Here is an 18103-nt window from a genome sequence, read left to right as displayed (position 1 = left end):
TGTTTCTGGCCCCCTTCCATCATTAAAGCCAGTGATGACTGGTCAGGTCCACCTGACATCACATCACTCTGACACCCATGCTCCTCCCTCCCTCTTCCATGTTTCAGGATGCTATGATTACATTGGGCCCACCAGGATGATCCAGGAGCTATAATTGTAGATTATTCATATGGTTTGTTGCTGTGGATTGTTCTGTTGTGTGAATGTTCCACAGTTTACTCATTCACTTGTGGATGGGCATGTGAATAGTGTTTAGTTTCGGTCAGCATAAATAGTACTGCTAAGAAAGTTCTTATCTGTGTCTTTTGGAGCATTTATGTTGGGTTGTGCCTAAGAATGGGATTGTCATGTCATAGGGCAGACCCTGTGGCTTTGAGTATTTTTAAATTGAAAAAATTAGAAGATAATGCCAGATAGGGACCTATGGGGGTGGGAGGAGACAAATGTCAGACCAGCATCTATTAAGAGTAAATTGCTTTGTGTGGTTGGGGGTGGGGTACCTGAGTGGCTTAGTCAATTAAGTGTCTGCCTTCAGCTCAGGTCATGATCTCAGGGTCCTGGGATCAAGCCCCATGTCAGGCTCTGCGCTTAGTGAGGAGTCTGCTTCTCCCTCTCCCCCTCCCCTTGCATGTGCACACTCTCTCTCTCAAGTAAATAAAGTCGAAAAAAAAAAAAAGAATAAATTTCTCAGGCAGCAAATATGGGTTTTAAGCTGCCTCATTTGTGATCTTTACTGGTAAATTGCTTATCTGTCATATGTCAGTGGTGTTACCCAAGTGGAGATCTCTAAGTTACTAGAAAGCAAAGGTGGCTCCAGGCAGACTTGGTTCATGTAGTAATTACTCATGCTTGCTTTTTCCCATTGAGGGATCCATCTTGCACCATGTGAACATCTCCCCAGTCTTCTCCTCCCTTGTGCTGACCTCAGAGTGTATGATGCAGGTAGTGCTCTCTAAAGAGGAGAATGTGTTTTGGTCTTCTGATCCTTTGTGTTCCTTAGCTCCATGCTGGAGTTCTCTGGTGGGGGGATGACCATCCTTGCAGTAACCTAAGGACCCGCAGCCAGCATTGTGCATTGATACCAACCATGAGCACACTCATTTTAGTTAATGGTTGTAAGATGTGGTAACAGGTCAGCTGTAACATGAAGTAAACAGAGCTGAGGTGGTGAATACATTGATGAGTTGTTGATTCCGTGACTGTTTTAGAAGCTAAGAAAGTTTTATTTTCTGTAGCTTATTGCTTGGGAGATGCAAACCATAGCAGGTTAGCAGTGTATAAGGGAAAAGGAACAGTGTGCTCTGTGCCATCCAGGGATGATGCAGGGTCCACCATGACTTCCCTCTGCAAGACCATATGCACGTAAATTATGGATTGCGGCCAGCTCCTGGGGTCCCCATGCTTATCAAGCATGGTAATTTTTCATGCAGAATCGAGTTGGATAGGCTTTCTGAAGAAAATGCATCGTTGAAAAATGAGCTGGGAAGGATTCAGCAAGAGCTCGAAGCTGCAGAAAGGACAAATGATGCTCAGAGGTAAGGGCCTTAGCTCCGTGGTTCTGCCTGGATTCCAGTTTGCAACACACTTTGCCCTTTGTACAATGAGCTTTGAAGGTGTTGCTGGGGAAAGTGGGAAGTGTTCAGGCGCGTGGGTGGCTCAGCCTGTTGAGTGTCTAAACACCTGTGTGTGGAAGAGGAGTGGCTTTCTGCTTTCATTGCCATAGTCTTATAGTCTTATCCAAGGACAGTTTGACCTTTTCTTTCCCCCAACAATGAAATTAAAGATTATTAAAGTATGGTGTCCAGAGCAGGTGGTCCACAAGTGATTGCTATTAGATTATAGCAAGTCTGAAATCTAGAAGTTTTTTCTCCTCTAGAAACCATTGTTTCTCTGGATCCCTGGGTGGCTCAGCGGGTTAAGCATTTGCCTTCATCCCAGGTCATGGTCCCAGGAGCCCAGGATCAAGCCCCAAGTTGGTCTCCCTGCTCAGCAAGGAGTCTGCATCTTCCTCTCCCTCTGCCCCTCCCCCTGCTAGTGCTCATGCTCTATCTCAAATAAATAAATAACATCTTTAAGAAAGAAAGAAAGAAAGAGAAAGAAAGAAAGAAAGAAAGAAAGAAAGAAAGAAAGAAAAACCATTATTTCCCTTATTTGCTGCCAGGAAGTTTTACATTTACAAGAGACACCAACAGATACTAGGCTGTTTTAGTCCTGCCTATGCCGCTGTGTGTGAACGGTCACATTTTGCTAATGAAATCTTATTTTGTGTGACCAAGAAATGCCATGGAGGTTCTTACCGTGTTCCTGCAGTAGTGACGGTGTTCCTCGAGTTCCCAGGGTCGGGGTCCTGACTGGGTGGGCAGTGGCAGTGGTGGAGAACAGTGGCAGGGTGGTGGCTTGGGGGTCCCAGGAGCAAGCGTGAGCGTCTGTTCTGCGGCTGCAATCCCCAAGCCCCCACTGTTCGGGGGCAATGACTGGGACAAAAGAACCTAGCTGCTCAGTGACACTGTATATTTTGTTTCTTCAACAGGAAGGAAATCGAGGTTTTAAAGAGAGACCAGGAAAAGAGCTGCTCTGAAGTGGAAGAACTCAACAAACAGGTCAGGTGTTGATACCCACATGACACTAACATCAACGCTTTTCTCTTTAGTTTGAAGTAATTTCAGATTTTCAAAAAGGAAGGAAAGAAATTTTTTCTGGAAGACCTGAGAGTTGCCAGCCCATCCACCCCTTCCCCGGCTCAAAGTCGGGATGTTAACATGGGTGCAGAAGTGCCACCAGAGCCCCCACCTCTCTGGGGTGTCACTACTTCCAGCACAGTTAATGGCTAGAACTAAGGAGTATGTATGTTCTTATTTACATACACACTCACATGCATATGGTTTCATGAGTATTTATTTATATATATCTTTCTTCTGAAAATCATGAATTCAAACCCCATATATGCAATTCCCACCTAATATCATAGGGATGAGCCTAGTTTCTCCCTTTCCATATTTATAACTCCTATCTAGCAGTGAGAAGAGGATATCCTATCCTAGGAACCATATCCTAGCAGTGAGAAGCTGGTTTCTATTTTTGAAGATCCACTTATTATTGATCAGTCTCCCCTTAACCCACGCATAAACACCCTTCCCAATATGTTTCAGCACTAACCCCACACTGGTCCTCTCTTTGCCCCCATACACAGATGCCTTTTTTTTTTTTTTTACTTATTTTTTTTATTTTTTTAGTGTTCCAAGATTCATTGATTATACACCACACCCAGTACTCCATGCAATACGTGCCCTCCATAATACCCACCACCAGGTTCACCTAACCCACTCCTCCCTCCCCTCCAGTACCCTCAGTTTGTTTCTTAGAATCCACAGTCTCTCATGACTCATCTCCCCCTCCAATTTCTGCCAATTCACTTTTCCTTTACTTCTCCCCATGTCTTCTATGTTATTCCTTATGTTCCACAAACAAGTGAAACCATATGATAATTGACTCTCTCTGCTTGACTTACTTCACTCAGCATAATCTCCTCCAGTTCTGTCCATGTTGATACAAAAGTTGGTTATTCATCCTTTCTGATGGATGCATAATATCCCATTGTATGTATGAACCATATCCTCTTTATCCGTTCGTCTGTTGAAGGGCATCTTGGCCCTTTCCACAGTTTGGTGACTGTGGCCATTGCTACTATGAACATTGGGGTAGGTATGGCCCTTCTTTTCACTGCACAGATGCCTTTCATACTTGGTCTCAATTGCTGGCTTGTGGATGATTATATATTTATTTATTTTTGTGAGGCAGAGATTGAAAGAGAGAAAGAAAGCGTGCACATGAGCGGAGTCAGGGGCAGAGAGAGGAGCAGAGTGTCTGCTGAGCAGGGAGCCGAATGCGGGACTTTATCCCAGGACCCCAGGATCATGACCTGAGCCGAAGGCAGACACTTAACTGACTGAGCCATTGCAGGTGCCCTTTTGGACGAATTATTAAGGAGGAAGCACACAAGCTGGGATGTATCATTCTTGGTTTTTTAAATTCTTTTTTAAATTGATATTGTTATTGATAATTGCAACTCATGTAGTTGTAAGAAATATAGAGAAATCCTTCAAATCCTTTGACCAGTTTCCCCCAATGGTAATATTTTAAGTTTTTATTTAAATTTCATTTAACATCCAGTGTAATACTAGTTTCAGTGCACGTATAGTAATTCAACACTTCATACATCACACAGTGCTCATCATGATAAATGTAGACCTTAATTCCCTTTACCTGTTTTATCCATCCTCCCACCCACCTCCCCTCTGGTAGCCATCAATTTGTTCTCTGTACTCTCTAGGTTTGTCTCTCTCTATCTTTATTTCCCTATGCTCATTTGTTTTGTTTCTGAAATTCCACATATGAGTGAAATCATATGGTATTTGTCTTTCTCTGTTTTGCTTAGCAGTATGCCCTGTAGCTCCATCCATGTCATTGCTGATGGCAAGATTTCATTCTTTTTTATGACCAAGTAATATTTCATTGTGTGTGTGTATGTGTGTATCTCACATCTTCTTTATCCATTCATCAAGCAGTATATACTGGAGCTATTTCTGTAATGTAGCTATTGTAGATAATGCTGCTGTAAACATTGGGTATATGTATGCCTTTATATTAGTATTTTTGTATTCTGTGGGTAAATACCTAGTAGTATGACTGCTGGATTATGGGGTAGTTCTATTTTTAACTTTTTGAGAAATTGCCATACTATTTTCAACAGTAGCTGTACAGTTTTCATTCCCACCAACAGTGCATGAAGGTTTCCCTTTTTCTGCCTCTTTACCAACACCTGTTTTTTCTTGTGTTGTTGATTTTAGCCATTCTGACAGACATGAGGTGATATCTTGTAGTTTTGATTTGTATTTCCCTGGTGATGAGTGATCTTTCCATGTGTCTGTTGGCCTTCCAGATATCTTCTTTAGAGAAATGCCTATTCATGTGGTCTGCCCATTTTTAAATTGGATTAAAAATTAGTTGGTTTTTTGGGTATTGAGTTCTATAAGTTCTTTATATAGTTTGGATACTAACCTTTTATCAGATATGTGATTTGCAAATATCTTCTCCCATTCTGTAGGCTGCCTGTTAGTTTTGTTGATTGTTTCCTTTGCCATGCAGAGCTTTTTAAATGTTTTTTTTTTTTTTTTAATTTGACAGACAGAGATCATAAGTAGGCAGAGAGACAGGCAGGGGTGGGGGGAAGCAGGCTCCCCGCTGAGCAGAGATCCCAATGCGGGGCTTGATTCGAGGACCTTGGGATCACGACCTGAGCCAAAGGCAGAGGCTTTAACCCACTGAGCCACCCAGGCGCTCCTCACCTTTTCTTTTTTAAGGTTGCTTGGGCTAATCAGGGTCTTTTGTGGTTCCATACAAATTTAAGGATTGCTTGTTCTAGCTCTGGGAAAAATGCTGTTCATGTTTTGATTGGGATGGCATTAAAAGTGTAGACTCTTTTGGGTAGTATGGACATTTTAACAATATTTGTTCTTCTGAGCCATGAGCATGGAATGTCTTTCCATTTCTTTGTGTCATCTTCAGTTTTTTTAATCAGTATTTTATAGTTTTCAGAGTACAGGTCTTTCACTATGTTGGTTAGGTTTATTCCTAGGTATCTTACTGTTTTTTTGTGTCATTATAAATGGGATTGATTCCTTAAGGTCTCTTTCTGCTCCTTCATATTTGATGTATAGAAATGCAACAGATTCTGTATGTTGATTTCGTATCCTACAACTTTCCTGAATTCATTTATCAGTTCTAGCAACTTTTTGGTGGAGTCTTTTGGGTTTTCTATATATAGTATCATGTCATCTACAAATAGGGGAAGTTTTACCTCTTCCTTGCCAATTTAGTTGCTTTTTCTTTTTCTTGCCTGATTGCTATGGCCAGGACTTCCAATACTGTGTTGAATGAAAGTGGTGAAAGTGAACATCCATCCCTGTCTTATTCCTGACCTGAGAAAAACTGAGAGCTTTTTCCTCATTAAAGGATGATGCTAGCTGTAGCTTTTTCATCTGTGGCCTTTATTATGTTCCCTCTAAACCTACTCTGCTGAGGGTTTTTAATCATGAATGGATGTTGTACTTAGCTTTTTCCATATCTATTGAAATAGTCATATGGTTCTTATCCTTTCTTTCATTAATGTGATATATTATGTTGATTGGTTTGCAAATTTTTAACAACCCTTTCAACCCAGGAACAAATCCCATTTGATTGTGATGAATGATTTTTGCTACTGTTGGATTTGGTTTGCTAGTATTTTTTTGAGGACTCCTGCATCTGTGTTCATCAGAAAACAGGCCTATAATTCTCTTTTTTGGTGGTGTCTTTATCTGGTTTTCGTATCAGGGTAATATGGGCCTCATAGAATGAATTTGGAAGTTTTCCTTCCTTTTTTACTTTTTTGGAATAGCTTGAGAAGAATGGGTATTAACTCTAATTTATATGTTTGGTAGATTTTGCCTATGAAGCCATCTGGTTCCGGACTTTTCCTTGTTGGGAGATTTTTGATTACTGTTTCAATTTATTTGCTGGTTATCAGTCTATTCAAATTTTCGGTTTCTTTCTGTTTTAGTTTTGGTAGTTTATATGTTTCTAGGAATTCATTTTTTCTGAGCTGTTCAATTTGTTGGCATAGAGTTTTTCATAATAGTCCCTCAGAATTGTTTGTATTTCTGTGGTGTTAGTTATTTTGCTTCTCTCATTTGTGATTTTATTTATTTGCCTTCTTTCTCTTTTCTTTTTGATAAATCTAGCCAGGAGTTTATCAATTTTATTAATTTTTCAAAGAACCAGCTCCTGGTTTCATTGGTCTGTTCTACTGGTTTTTTTGCTTGTTTAGTTTCTATATGTCATTTATTTTTGCTCTAATCTTGATTATTTCCTTCCTTCTACTGGTTTTGGGTTTTGTTTGTTCTTTCTCTAACTCCTTTTTATATGAAGTTAGATTGTGTATAAGAGATTTGTCTTTCATCTTGAGGTATGCCTGACTTGGTATAAACTTCCCTCTTAGAACTGCTTTTGCTGCTTCCCAAAGATTTTGGATCCCTAGTGGTAACACTTCATAAGACTAAAGTATAATATCTGTATTAGTTCACTAGGGCTGCCATAACAAAATGCCACAGACTGAGTGGCTTACACACAGAAATTTATTTCCTTACATTTCTCAAGATTAGAGGTCCAAGGTCAAGGGTCAGCAAGTTAATTTCATGAAGCCTGTCTTGTAGATGGCCGTCTTCTCCCTCTGTCCTCACATGGCCGTCCCTCTTACATGCTTGTATTCTAATCTCATCCTAATAACTTTCATATTAGATTAGAGCCCACTTTTAGGATCTCATTTATTGTTAATCACCTATTTAAAGACTCTATCTCTAAATACAGTCACATTCTAAGGTATTGGGAGTTTGAACTTCAACATATGATTTCTGGGTTGACAGAAATCAGCCTGTAACAAATATGATAACAAGCTATTAATGTTGATACAATCCATGGATCTTACTTAGATTTCTCCAGTTTTACTTGCGTACTCATTTGTTTGGGTATGTGTGTGCATGTATGTATGTGTGTGTGTATGGGTTTGTGTGTGTATGTGTATGTCTGTGTGTAAGTCTGTGTATAGATGTGTACATGTGTCCGTGTGTGTGCATGTATGTGTGGTGTGTGTGTACTGAGTGCTATACAATTTCATCACTGTGTGGGTTCATGCATCCACCATCACAGTCAAGATACTGAACAGTTCTGGAGCATCTGGATGGCTCAGCCGGTTAAGTATCTGCCTTTGGCTCAGGTCATGACCCCAGGGTCCCGGAATGCTCCCTGCTCAGCGAAAAGCCTTCTTTTCTCTCTCCCTCTGCCTCTCCCCTGCCCATGCTCTCTCAGTTTCTCTCAAATAAATAAATAAAATCTTTAAAAAAAAAAGAGAGAGAGAGAGAGATACTGAACAGTTCCAACTCCTTAGGGATCCTTCATGCTGTTCTTCTACAACCACACTTACACCTTCTTGCCTACCCACCCTCGCCCCTGAGCCTGGACATCCACTCCTCTGTCCTTCATTTCTAAAACTGTCATTTCAAAATGTCATATTAAAAAACATCATAGAGAGTGTACCTTTTGGGATTGACCATTCTCACACGCTATACTTGCCTGGAGATTCATCTAGCATTGCCTGAATGGTAGTTAGCTTCTTTTTATTACTGAATGTTGTTCTGTGTGATGATGTCCCACAGTTTAATGCTCACCTTTTAAAGGACAGCTGGGCTGATTCCAGTTCTGGTCTAGCACAAATAAAGCTGCTCTGAACATTCCTATGCACTTTTTTTTTTCAATGAACGTAAGTTTTCATTTCACCGGGATAAGTGCCCAGGAGTGCAAGTACTGAATTTATGGTAGTTACATGTTTAGTTTCGTAAGAAACTGCCTGTTATCCAGAGTGACAGTAACAGTTTACATTCCCACCAGCAATCTATGCTTGATCCAGTTTCCTCACATCCTTGGCCAGCATTTGGTGGTGTCACTCTCATTTTAGCCACTCTGATTGGTGGTGTGTGCTAAGACAGAAAGGCTGGAGGGTTTGTGGCTGTTTAAGCTCCGGTATAGTTATTTCTCTTGAAGGGAACAGAACCCTCTGAGTGTCCTTTAGAATGGCTTCAGCTGCTGTAACAAAGTGCAGTAGGCTGAGGGACTTCATGGGAATTTATTGTCTGGTAGTTCTGGAGGCCAGAGTCCAGGATGAGATACTAGCTGCCTTGGTTCCTGGTGAGAGCCCTCTTCCTGACCTCCAGACCTTCCTGACCGTCCTGACTTCCAGACCTCTAGAAGACCTCCAGCCTTCTTTGTCCTCACATGGCCCTTCCTCCACAGGGCCACACAGAGGGAGAGAGACAGTCCTCTACTTCTTAAAAGGTCATAGTCCTGTCAGATTAGGACCCTACCCATATAAGCTCATTTCACCTTAATTACCTCCTGAAAGCCTCATCTCCAGTCACATTGGGAGTTGAGGGCTTTAGCATAGGAATTTGGAGGGGCATAGTTCAGTCCATAGCAATTACTTTACCCCTACTTGCTAGAAGCCTGAGAGGATTTTCTCTGATGTTAAGGGAAAGAACCTGGTACATCTCAGGAAAGGTGGGGGTTCTCCTGAGACCGTGACTTTTTTACTCTCAAGCCTGCCAGGCGCAGCCTCTAGCGTTCGTCCTTAAAGCACCCACTTCCCTTCCTGTTTCAGGTTCCAACCTCTGCTCCTGGTAAGCTGGGAACCCTTAGCCTGTCTCTCCAGTTTTCAGGGTGTTGGTTTGCCCTATGATAACAATTCTCTAAGGTTTCGAAGAGGAGTTGTTGATTTCAGTTTACACAGCCTTTTTCTTATTGGGGAGATGGAGCTTTTTTCACATCAGACCAGAGACCAGAACTAGTATTATGTTTTTAATTTGGGTTTCTGTGTGTTCACTGTCAGGACATAGAAATACAGTGGGTTAGCAAGACCTGCCACCTCGCTGAACTTACTCGTTAGTTCTCGGGGTGGGGGTGTGGGGTAGTTGCCAAGTGTGGCTTCTTGAATCTGTGCCGTCCCTGAGGTCAGTCCCAAGGCTCTTCTCTCCCAGTGCTGCCTCTGCCCTCTGCCTGTGGTCACTGAGTGGTTCTGCTGTGTCAGACCACTGATGAGCAGATGGCTTGTCTGGGATCCCAGCTCTGGGTGTCTGTGTCCATGGTGAGGGTGTGGTAGCCTTGCTTAGGCCTTGTCTATCAGGAGGGTAATTCCTGGGTTGAGTTAAGATGAAAAATTCAGCTGTATTTGCCTGTGACCAACTTCCTATGAAAGGACCCATCTGGGGCTTTCCTGGGCCTCCCGTCCCCTTTTGAGCCTATTTCTAGGACACACTTATAAATGGATTCTAGGTATCCATTTGTTCTCTTCCCTCAGGTTTTTAGAATAAAAAACGTTAAACACACAGTACAGTTGACATAATATACACTGACTGATCAGCCCCATACTACAACCTTAATTTGACAGTTGTTAACAATACCATAACTACTTTAGCTCTTTGTTTATACCCATCTTCGTATCTCTCTGTACGGTGTGTATGTGTGGGTGTGTTTTCAAGCCATTTGAAAGGAAGAGAGTGAGACCCTGCTTCTAAGGCAACTTCTACCTAACCACAGTATTACTGTAACACCTAAGAAATCTAATTGTAATTATCTAACACCATCCAATATCCCAACCATATTTACATTTCCCTAATTATTCAAAAATATCTTCTATGGTAAATTTTTTGGAACTAGGATACAGTTAAGGATGATCCATTGAACCATCAATGCCATTCTGGTGGCAGAAAATAGCTGCCTGATCGCACTCACAGAACCTGTGGGTCAGGACTCCAGATGGGGTGCAGAACAGATGGCCCTCCTCTGCTCTGCATCATGGGGGCTGGAAAGACTGGACAGTTGGGGTGACCCAGAGGCCAGGGCTGGAATCATGTGCGGGCTTCTCTCTGTGGGACTCGGCTCCTGGAGGGAGTGTCACAAGGGGGCACCAGGAAGACCACATGGCAGGGGACAAGGCTTCTGACCTCAGAAATCACTCCATAACACCCTTACCCAGATGCCGCAAGGCACAGGGAGGAACACAGCCTCCTCTGGGTGGGGAGTGTCCAGGTCACTGTGCAGAAGGGGATGTGGGGTGGGAGAGGCCGTTGAGGCTGTCTTTGGAAAATATGGCCAGCCTGCCTCAGTGTGTTTAGTCTTTTTAACCTGGCACACCTGTTTCGCCCCTTCAGGTCTGTCTCTTTGAAGAGACTTGGCAGTTGTCTTGTAGGCCGTCCCACATTCTGGATCTGATAGTGTCATTCAGTCTGCTCCTCTGTTCCTTATACTGCCTATAAACTGGAAACTAGGCCTAAAGGCCTGACTGGGTTTATAGTAAGCCCAGGTAGCACAGACATCCATTTGTTTTAAAATGTGACCAGGATTATGCTGAGTGAAATAAGTCAAGCAGAGAGAGTCAATTATCATATGGTTTCACTTATTTGTGGAGCATAACAAATAGCATGGAGGATATGGGGAGTTAGGAGAAGGCAGTTGGGGGAAATTGGAAGGGGAGGTGAACAATGAGAGACTATGGACTATGAAAAACAATCTGAAGGGTTTGAAGAGGTGGGGGTGTGGGGGTGTGGGGGAACCAGGTGGTGGGTATTAGAGAGGGCACGGACTGCATGGAGCACTGGGTGTGGTACAAAAAACAATGAATACTGTTATGCTGAAAGTAAATTTAAAAAAATGATTAATAAAAAAGTAGAGAGTAGAAATTAGATGACAGAAATGAAGCTAAAAAAAATCTGTTATGACAGTAAGTGTTAATACAAAGAAATAACTGAATGTGTAAAAAGAATGCTCAGATTGGGCCAATAAACTAAATCTGATTATAAATACTCTGTATAAAAACAAACAAACAAAAAAATGTGACCAGGAAATGACTGCTAGCATCTCGTTTTGTCTTCTGCAATAAAACCCAGATGAGTGCAACTTAGAAATGAGGTGATGAACACAGACATGGAGAGAGAGGGGGCACTCTGTGCTCCCAGCAGGATGCCCTGCAGGGCAAACACCTCAACCTAGTCACAGGAGCATCTGGCAGACCCCAAGTGAGGAAGTGTTTGTTAAAGGGGCGAGGCGGGGAGGGACTGTATCTGTCAAAATTTTCAGTGTCATACAAGACAAAGGCCACAGAACTTCCCAGATTCAAGGAATCTAAAACAGCCTGCCTAATAAAGGCACTGCCTGAGGGGAGGAAGGGGCATAATTGGGCCAGTTGACAAAACTGGGAGGTGGGTGGTATGATTCCTGTCCTGAGCCAGACCTGCATGCCAGCCATGTGAGAACACACTCATCTCCTTAGGAAACATTATGCAGGGCCTCATGTGTGTGTGTGTGTGTGTGTGTGTGTGGTTATACATGAGCATACACGTACCTGCAGAGCGTGTCCACCGCAAAAGCACATGAGGGATGCTGCCAGCCGGTGAGCCTGGCTGAAGGGTGCATAGATGTTCTCTGTCATAGCCCTGGCCCTGTTGCAGAAATTTGAAATTATTTCCAAACAGAGACTAAATATTAAAGGTAAGCAGAAGAAAATTAACTGAAGGCAGATTCCATTTCTGGTTGTTAATGAAATCAAGGCTGTCCTCAGAACAAGATGAATGTGTATTAATACTGAAAAACAATTTTCACAATGAAATGTAGTAAACACAACCGAGTTCCATACCAGACATAATGGCCGTGAGCTTATGATGTGTTGAAAACACCTCTTTGCTCTCAGTTCTGAGATTTTAAGGACAGGATGAGGCAACAATCTCTGTACAGAGAAGAGAGGGAGCAGTGGTCACTAGAAAAATGGGTAGACTCACTAAGCATGAATGATCCAAGTTGCAACAACTTCAGGGTTCTCGCCCCTGCTCCTCAGATCCTCAGATCCTCAGACACATAATAGTAAGAGGTTGCTGGCGCAGCCATCGGGGGAGTGGTGCCCGTGCTTTGCCGGCAGCGCTGGAAAGCGGTACCAGGGACGCTGCTCTTCCCACATCTGGGGCTGTAGGTGCTCGGCCTCGATGGCCTCGAGAACTGATGCCGTGGGAAAAAGCAGATCAGCAGTCGTGCGGTGCCTATGAAGACACTCATAACAAATAGTTGAAAGTAATGGGTATTTCCACAGTGGGGGGTGGTCATAGGGGCAGTGTTGTAGCTGCTGCTTGCTCGCACCATGCCCTCTCTTGTCTCCTGGCGGGCGCCTGTTGTGCATCCACTGGCTGCTGGCCAGGGGATCCTGAGCAAAAGCAGAATATACAATTTAATCACTGCCTGCACCCTGCTGAAAGCTGTGTTTATGTGTTTAATGACAAAGATCAGAGGAGACACTGAGGAGCTTCATATACTTCAGTTGGGTGTTTTCTGTCAAATTGCTTAAAATAATAATTGGAAATAACCATGAAGGAAATGCGAAAAATATGAAAGGTCTTGAGAGCAATGATTTGTGTGCTCATGATGTAAACACCTCTCATGATCCAGATGTGTTTCACTGCCTCCGGGTCATGGTGCAGGCTTTCTGCTCCATGGCCCTGTGGCCAAATGGGGCTGGATCAGTCCTGCACTGAAGGGTGCTGAGCGCCTCCCCCATGACATGCCGGAACCGTCCCCTCCCCAGCCGTGATAACGAGCAGTGTCTCCAGACATGGCCAGATGTTCCTCAGGGAACAAAGTCATTCCTGGTCCAGGAGCCACTGGAATGATCTGAATTGAGCTGCTGTTTAAAAAAAAAAAAAAAATAACTTTGTCATCTGCATTTTAACCCATTTTGCTTCAGAGTCAGAAATGTAGGGATGAAGTGTCGCAGCTCAATGAGAAGTTCCTTCAGCCGGGAGAGGTGGCCTCTCCCCACCATGCCCAGAATGAAAACTGCATCACCATTCAGTTATTAACACAGAGACTGGAGGAGGTGGGTCAGTGGGAGGAGCTGCAGGTGAGTATCTGAAAACATCAGGAATAGCCTTAAAATGCCTGGAGGTAGACTCACCCCTCAGGTAAGGAGAGAGACTTAGTAAGTAAGCGCCCTGGAAAATTTGTTGACTTAGCAGCTTTTGCAAATCCTCAATATCTAGAAAAACCAGAAAGGAATTAAATCCTGATGCTAGGAGAGTAAATTGGTAGACCTTTCAGGAGGACATTTGGGAAAAATATACATCAAGAATATTGGTATGCTCTGACTTTATAATTCTGCTTATGGGTGTTTGATCATCGTGAAAAGACTTAGCTGGAAGTATTTTCATTGCTGTGATATTTCTAATAGCAAAACGATTGGAATCAGCTTGAATCATCAATAATACTGAATGAGGCTGTAAATTCTGGTGCAGCCGTTAAAAATTATGTTTCAAATAATATTTCATGTCATGGGGAAGTGCCCAAGATACACTGAGGAAAGCATAGCATACACGATGCTATATTAGTCTTATGGCTAGAAATGCACATTTGGAGGAAGGGCTGAAGTAACGGCAGTGTCAGGTGTGGTCCTTAGGCTTCTGGGATGATGGGTGATTTAAATTTTGTAATCTTTGTTTTTCTGTACATTTCTGAAGTTTCTGCATCAAACATGTATCAATGCAATTTCTTATATTTATGAAATTGATTTTTTAAAAGCAGGGTGAGCACATCCAAAAACTTGAACTTGAACTCAAACACATGAATCAGGAATGTCAGAGCCTGAGACTGTCACAGTCACAGCTGAGAGAGACTCTTAAAGAAAGTCAAGACCAGGTGGGTGTGCATGATGGCCAGTGGCTGGGTCTCAGCTGGAAGAAAGTCAACACGGTTTAGCACTGACAGAGCCTGGCCAGGACTGGTCTGGCCCAGAGAGGTCATTAGGCTGGACTGAGGTTACACAGCTGGCTGGGTGCTTACAGTCCCAGGACAGAATTGGGCTTTGTCCAGGCTCAGTTGAGCAATCCATGGGCACAGCTGTTTATGCACAAGGGAAGGAGGCCAGTAGGCTGTTCTATTGGATGTGCCATCTGCAAATCAGAAGAGCGAAGGAGAGTGACAGGTAGCTTCTGAGGTGGAGGAGTTGGCACCAGATCCAAGGACATAGGGCGGAGCAGTCCCTGTGGTTAGCAAGCTAGGTGCCCCATCCGATACTCACACAGGCTTTTTTTGTGCACAGAAGCTCTGAAATTGCACACAGTGTGGGTGTCAAGCTCCCGCCTCCTGCCTCCTCTCCTGCTATAGCATTTATCCAGCGCACCAGATTCTCAAGGTACAGAGATAGGAAGGTGGAGAGCTTGTAGTCTTGGACAAGTAAATGAGAGCAGGACAGACCAAGCAAGGGCCTTGGGGTGCCCTGACAGTGTGAGGTCCAGGGACACAAGAGAGGGGGAGCTGGTTCTTTCTGGGGGAGCAGGAGAGAGAATGGCGGGTGTGTGACTGCGGGAGGTACCCTGAGGACCCCGTGTGGACTTAGATGCGGGGTGCACTTAGAGGGCTGGGGGCTGCAGGAAGGAAAGAGGGGCCATGGGAGAAACCTCTCCAGCACGGTGTGGGAGGGGTCTCTAACCCACTGGCCTGAGGCCCAGGACTATCCTCCCTTGGGTGTGGCACCTGCGTACTTCCCTCACTGAGCCTCTTTAGGGCTCCCCAACTGGCTCCTGGCCCTATAGTTGGACTTGGTTGTGGGACCCCCACCACCACCCAGGCCTTATGATGTGTTTTGGGGGCTTGTGGGCTCTCAGCCTTCCCACTGCAAACAAGCACTGCCCCAGAGGTACTTCTGAGCATTTAGAGGATCCCTTCTCTGTCTTTCTTTAAGTCTGAAAGGAAGCTTGAGAAGTTGCCTTGAGCAGTTTGAGCCCTTGGGACTAGGAGTCAGCCATTGTCACAGGCAGAAGATACCTTACTTAGGAAGTCCTTCTGTGATATGAGCTGGTTTCCCCTTCTTTGTGATCTAGAAGAGGACCCCCAAAACCACATCAGTGAAAGTTCCCATGAGGGAAGTAAGGGGAGCCTACAGGGTATGTAAGGAGTCTCGTGACAGTCGCGCGCGGTAAGGATGGGCGTGGAGCCATGCGGGAGGGAGTCAGTGTCAGGACTGGCACCCTTGTGTGGGTGGTTCTGAGGCGGAGGGCCCAGAGGGAGAGAGGGCAGCTTGAACAGGTGTAAGGAGGGGAGCAACTCGGGGGAGGGCATTAAAGGGCCTGGCCAAGGGACTTTTTGCTGCTCAGAGTGAGGGTGGGGGAGCAGAATGCTGCACGCACCACATGTCCCTGGGAATCCCCATCTTGGCTTGGTTCTGACTTGCAGCGTATCAAGCCGCCCCCAAACCTGGCCGCTTGTAGCACTGTGCACCATTCTCCTTCACGGTCTGTGGGCTCACCGGCTCACCTGGGCTGTTGTCACTTGCTGTGTCAGGGGGGCCACGGCAGTCCAGTGGGGTTGGGACAGGCATCCTCTGAAGGCACGGCTGGATCAGCTGTTTGCAAGCCCTTGGCTCACAGGGCTGGTATGTGGGTTTGGCTGGTGCCTGGGGGCCCAGTACACCCAGCCTCTCGGTGGCATGGGGTTCTCTGAGTACAGCAGCAGTGAAGCTTGGGTAGGAGAGATGACCAGAGGCCCTTAGAGGAGCAGTCAGAGCTGTCAGGCTCCTTAGGACTGTGCCGTGGCATTCCAGAACATTACTCCCCCTACATCCTGTTGGTCCAACTTGGATTCAGAGGGAGGGCACAGAGCCCACCTCTCCATGGGCGAGGACACATTCCTCACCTCTCAAGACAAAGAGAACAGAGCCCCCATCCCTCAAGGGGCAGGAAGAGCAGCCTATGAGCTCAGGGGGGCAGAGCTGATGGCTGAGGCAGCTCACTGCTGTGCCTCAGCTCCCAGAACACAACAACCCTCATTTTCTGGCTGTGGGAGGCCCCAGTGCTCTCTGGAGACATCTTCCCCTTGTTATGTATTAGTGGAGGTGAGGTTTCCAGAGCTGGTCCCGGCTCCAGCTAGAGCCTCACTTCCACCAGGAGGGAGATGAGAGGCTCAGGAGGCAGTCAGCGGGGATGGGGTGGCAGGTGTTATGGGCTGCTCGTCCTGCACAGACAGCTGCAGGCTAGGGCCACAGACACAGAGACCTCACGCTGGGCCAGAAAGGGGCCTTCCCACAGGAGTTTGTCCCTGGCATTGGAGTCCAGAGCGGAAGCGTGGCCTCAGTGGGTGGCAGTGAGGGGCATGGGGGCAAAGTGTTTAAAAAAGGAGCGGCATCAGGGTGTTGGGGAGTGCTATTAGAGAGCAGGAGCACCTTTGGGATGGGTGGGCACTCTGATATGGTGTCAGCAGGGCCTGGTCTGGGGCTCAGCTTCTGGCCAGATCAGTATCTAGAGCATGAAAGTCAGGAGGAGGCTACATTTGTAGGGGTGTGTTTTCGAACTGGTTCTCCCCTCTCTGTCCCTCTCTCTCAGGGTTCCCAGACCCAATTCCACCACTGTGTGGGGGGCTCCCCAGACACAACAGGCAGTTCATAGACCAGCAGGGTGTCTGAGAATCCAATTCTGTTATGACACTCTCTGCCCGGAGACAGCATCAGACCCCACAGGTGAAGTTTAGTTCTACAAGACTGCCCCCGCAGCCCCTCCAGAGGCCATCCCCAGGACCAGGCTGTAACCTATGCTTCTGACCAGCTAGCTATAGATTGGCAGTTTCAACCACCTCCTCCCGAGGTTTGACTGATTTGCTAGTGTGGCTCACAGAACTCAGGGAAGACACTTAACACTTACCAGTTCATTGAAGGATATGATAAGGAAACGAACTTATAGCCAGAGGAAGAGATAGGTAGGTCAAGGTCCCAAACATCTGTCCTCATAGAGCTTGAGCCCAGCCTGGTGGCACATGGAAGTGTTCTGATTCCCCAAGCCTGGAAGATCTCCAGAAACAGATCATATGGTTGTCCTTCTGGGTTTTTCTGGAGGCTTCATTACACAGTTGTGATTGACCAAGTCATTCATTGGCCATTGGCTGTTTCAACCTCCAGCCCTTTTCCCTCCAGGGAGGTGGGGGTGGGACTAAAAATTCCAACCCTTAATCTTGTGGTTGGCCCTCCTGCCAGCCAACCGCCGCTGCTAGGTGTGGTCCAAAAATCATCTTCATTAATAACAAGACACCTATTTAACTCTATGCCTCTGAAGCATTTTCGGGATCTGTGGATGAAGACCAGGTATCTCTGAGAAATGTATTTTGGTCACCTGATCTTTAAATCATTATATTGGACTCTCCAAAAATAGCTATTCTGGAAACTTTGTGTGGGGGGTGCGGGTGTTTCTCCAGGATGACCCCGTCCTAAGAATAGCCACACATGGGGCGCCTGGGTGGCTCAGTGGGTTAAGCCTCTGCCTTCAGCTCAGGTCATGATCTCAGGGTCCTGGGATCGAGCCCCGCATAGGTCTCTCTGCTCAGCAGGGAGCCTGCTTCCCCCCCCTCCTTTCTCTGCCTGCCTCTCTGCCTACTTGTGATCTTCTCTCTCTGTCAAATAAATGAATAAAATCTTTAAAAAAAAAAAAAAAAAGAA

At 45.2% G+C, this 18103-nt stretch overlaps 1 protein-coding gene across 2 annotated transcripts in view; it reads left to right on the top strand.

The window, feature by feature from the left end:
* NINL (ninein like) overlaps nt 1–18103 on the top strand; it is a 156933-nt gene that overhangs the window by 131361 nt on the left and 7469 nt on the right. For both annotated transcript variants that reach the window (XM_032849436.1, XM_032849435.1), the window contains 4 exons: nt 1431–1535; nt 2531–2600; nt 13373–13528; nt 14206–14319. In XM_032849436.1, coding sequence (XP_032705327.1) covers nt 1431–1535; nt 2531–2600; nt 13373–13528; nt 14206–14319 — 445 coding nt within the window. The remainder of the gene's footprint in view (nt 1–1430; nt 1536–2530; nt 2601–13372; nt 13529–14205; nt 14320–18103) is intronic.

Source organism: Lontra canadensis, unplaced genomic scaffold (assembly GCF_010015895.1).
Source record: "Lontra canadensis isolate GAN:19392208 unplaced genomic scaffold, GSC_riverotter_1.0 scaffold228, whole genome shotgun sequence".
Taxonomy (NCBI): domain Eukaryota; kingdom Metazoa; phylum Chordata; class Mammalia; order Carnivora; family Mustelidae; genus Lontra; species Lontra canadensis.
This window is presented reverse-complemented; position numbering and strand designations above follow the sequence as displayed.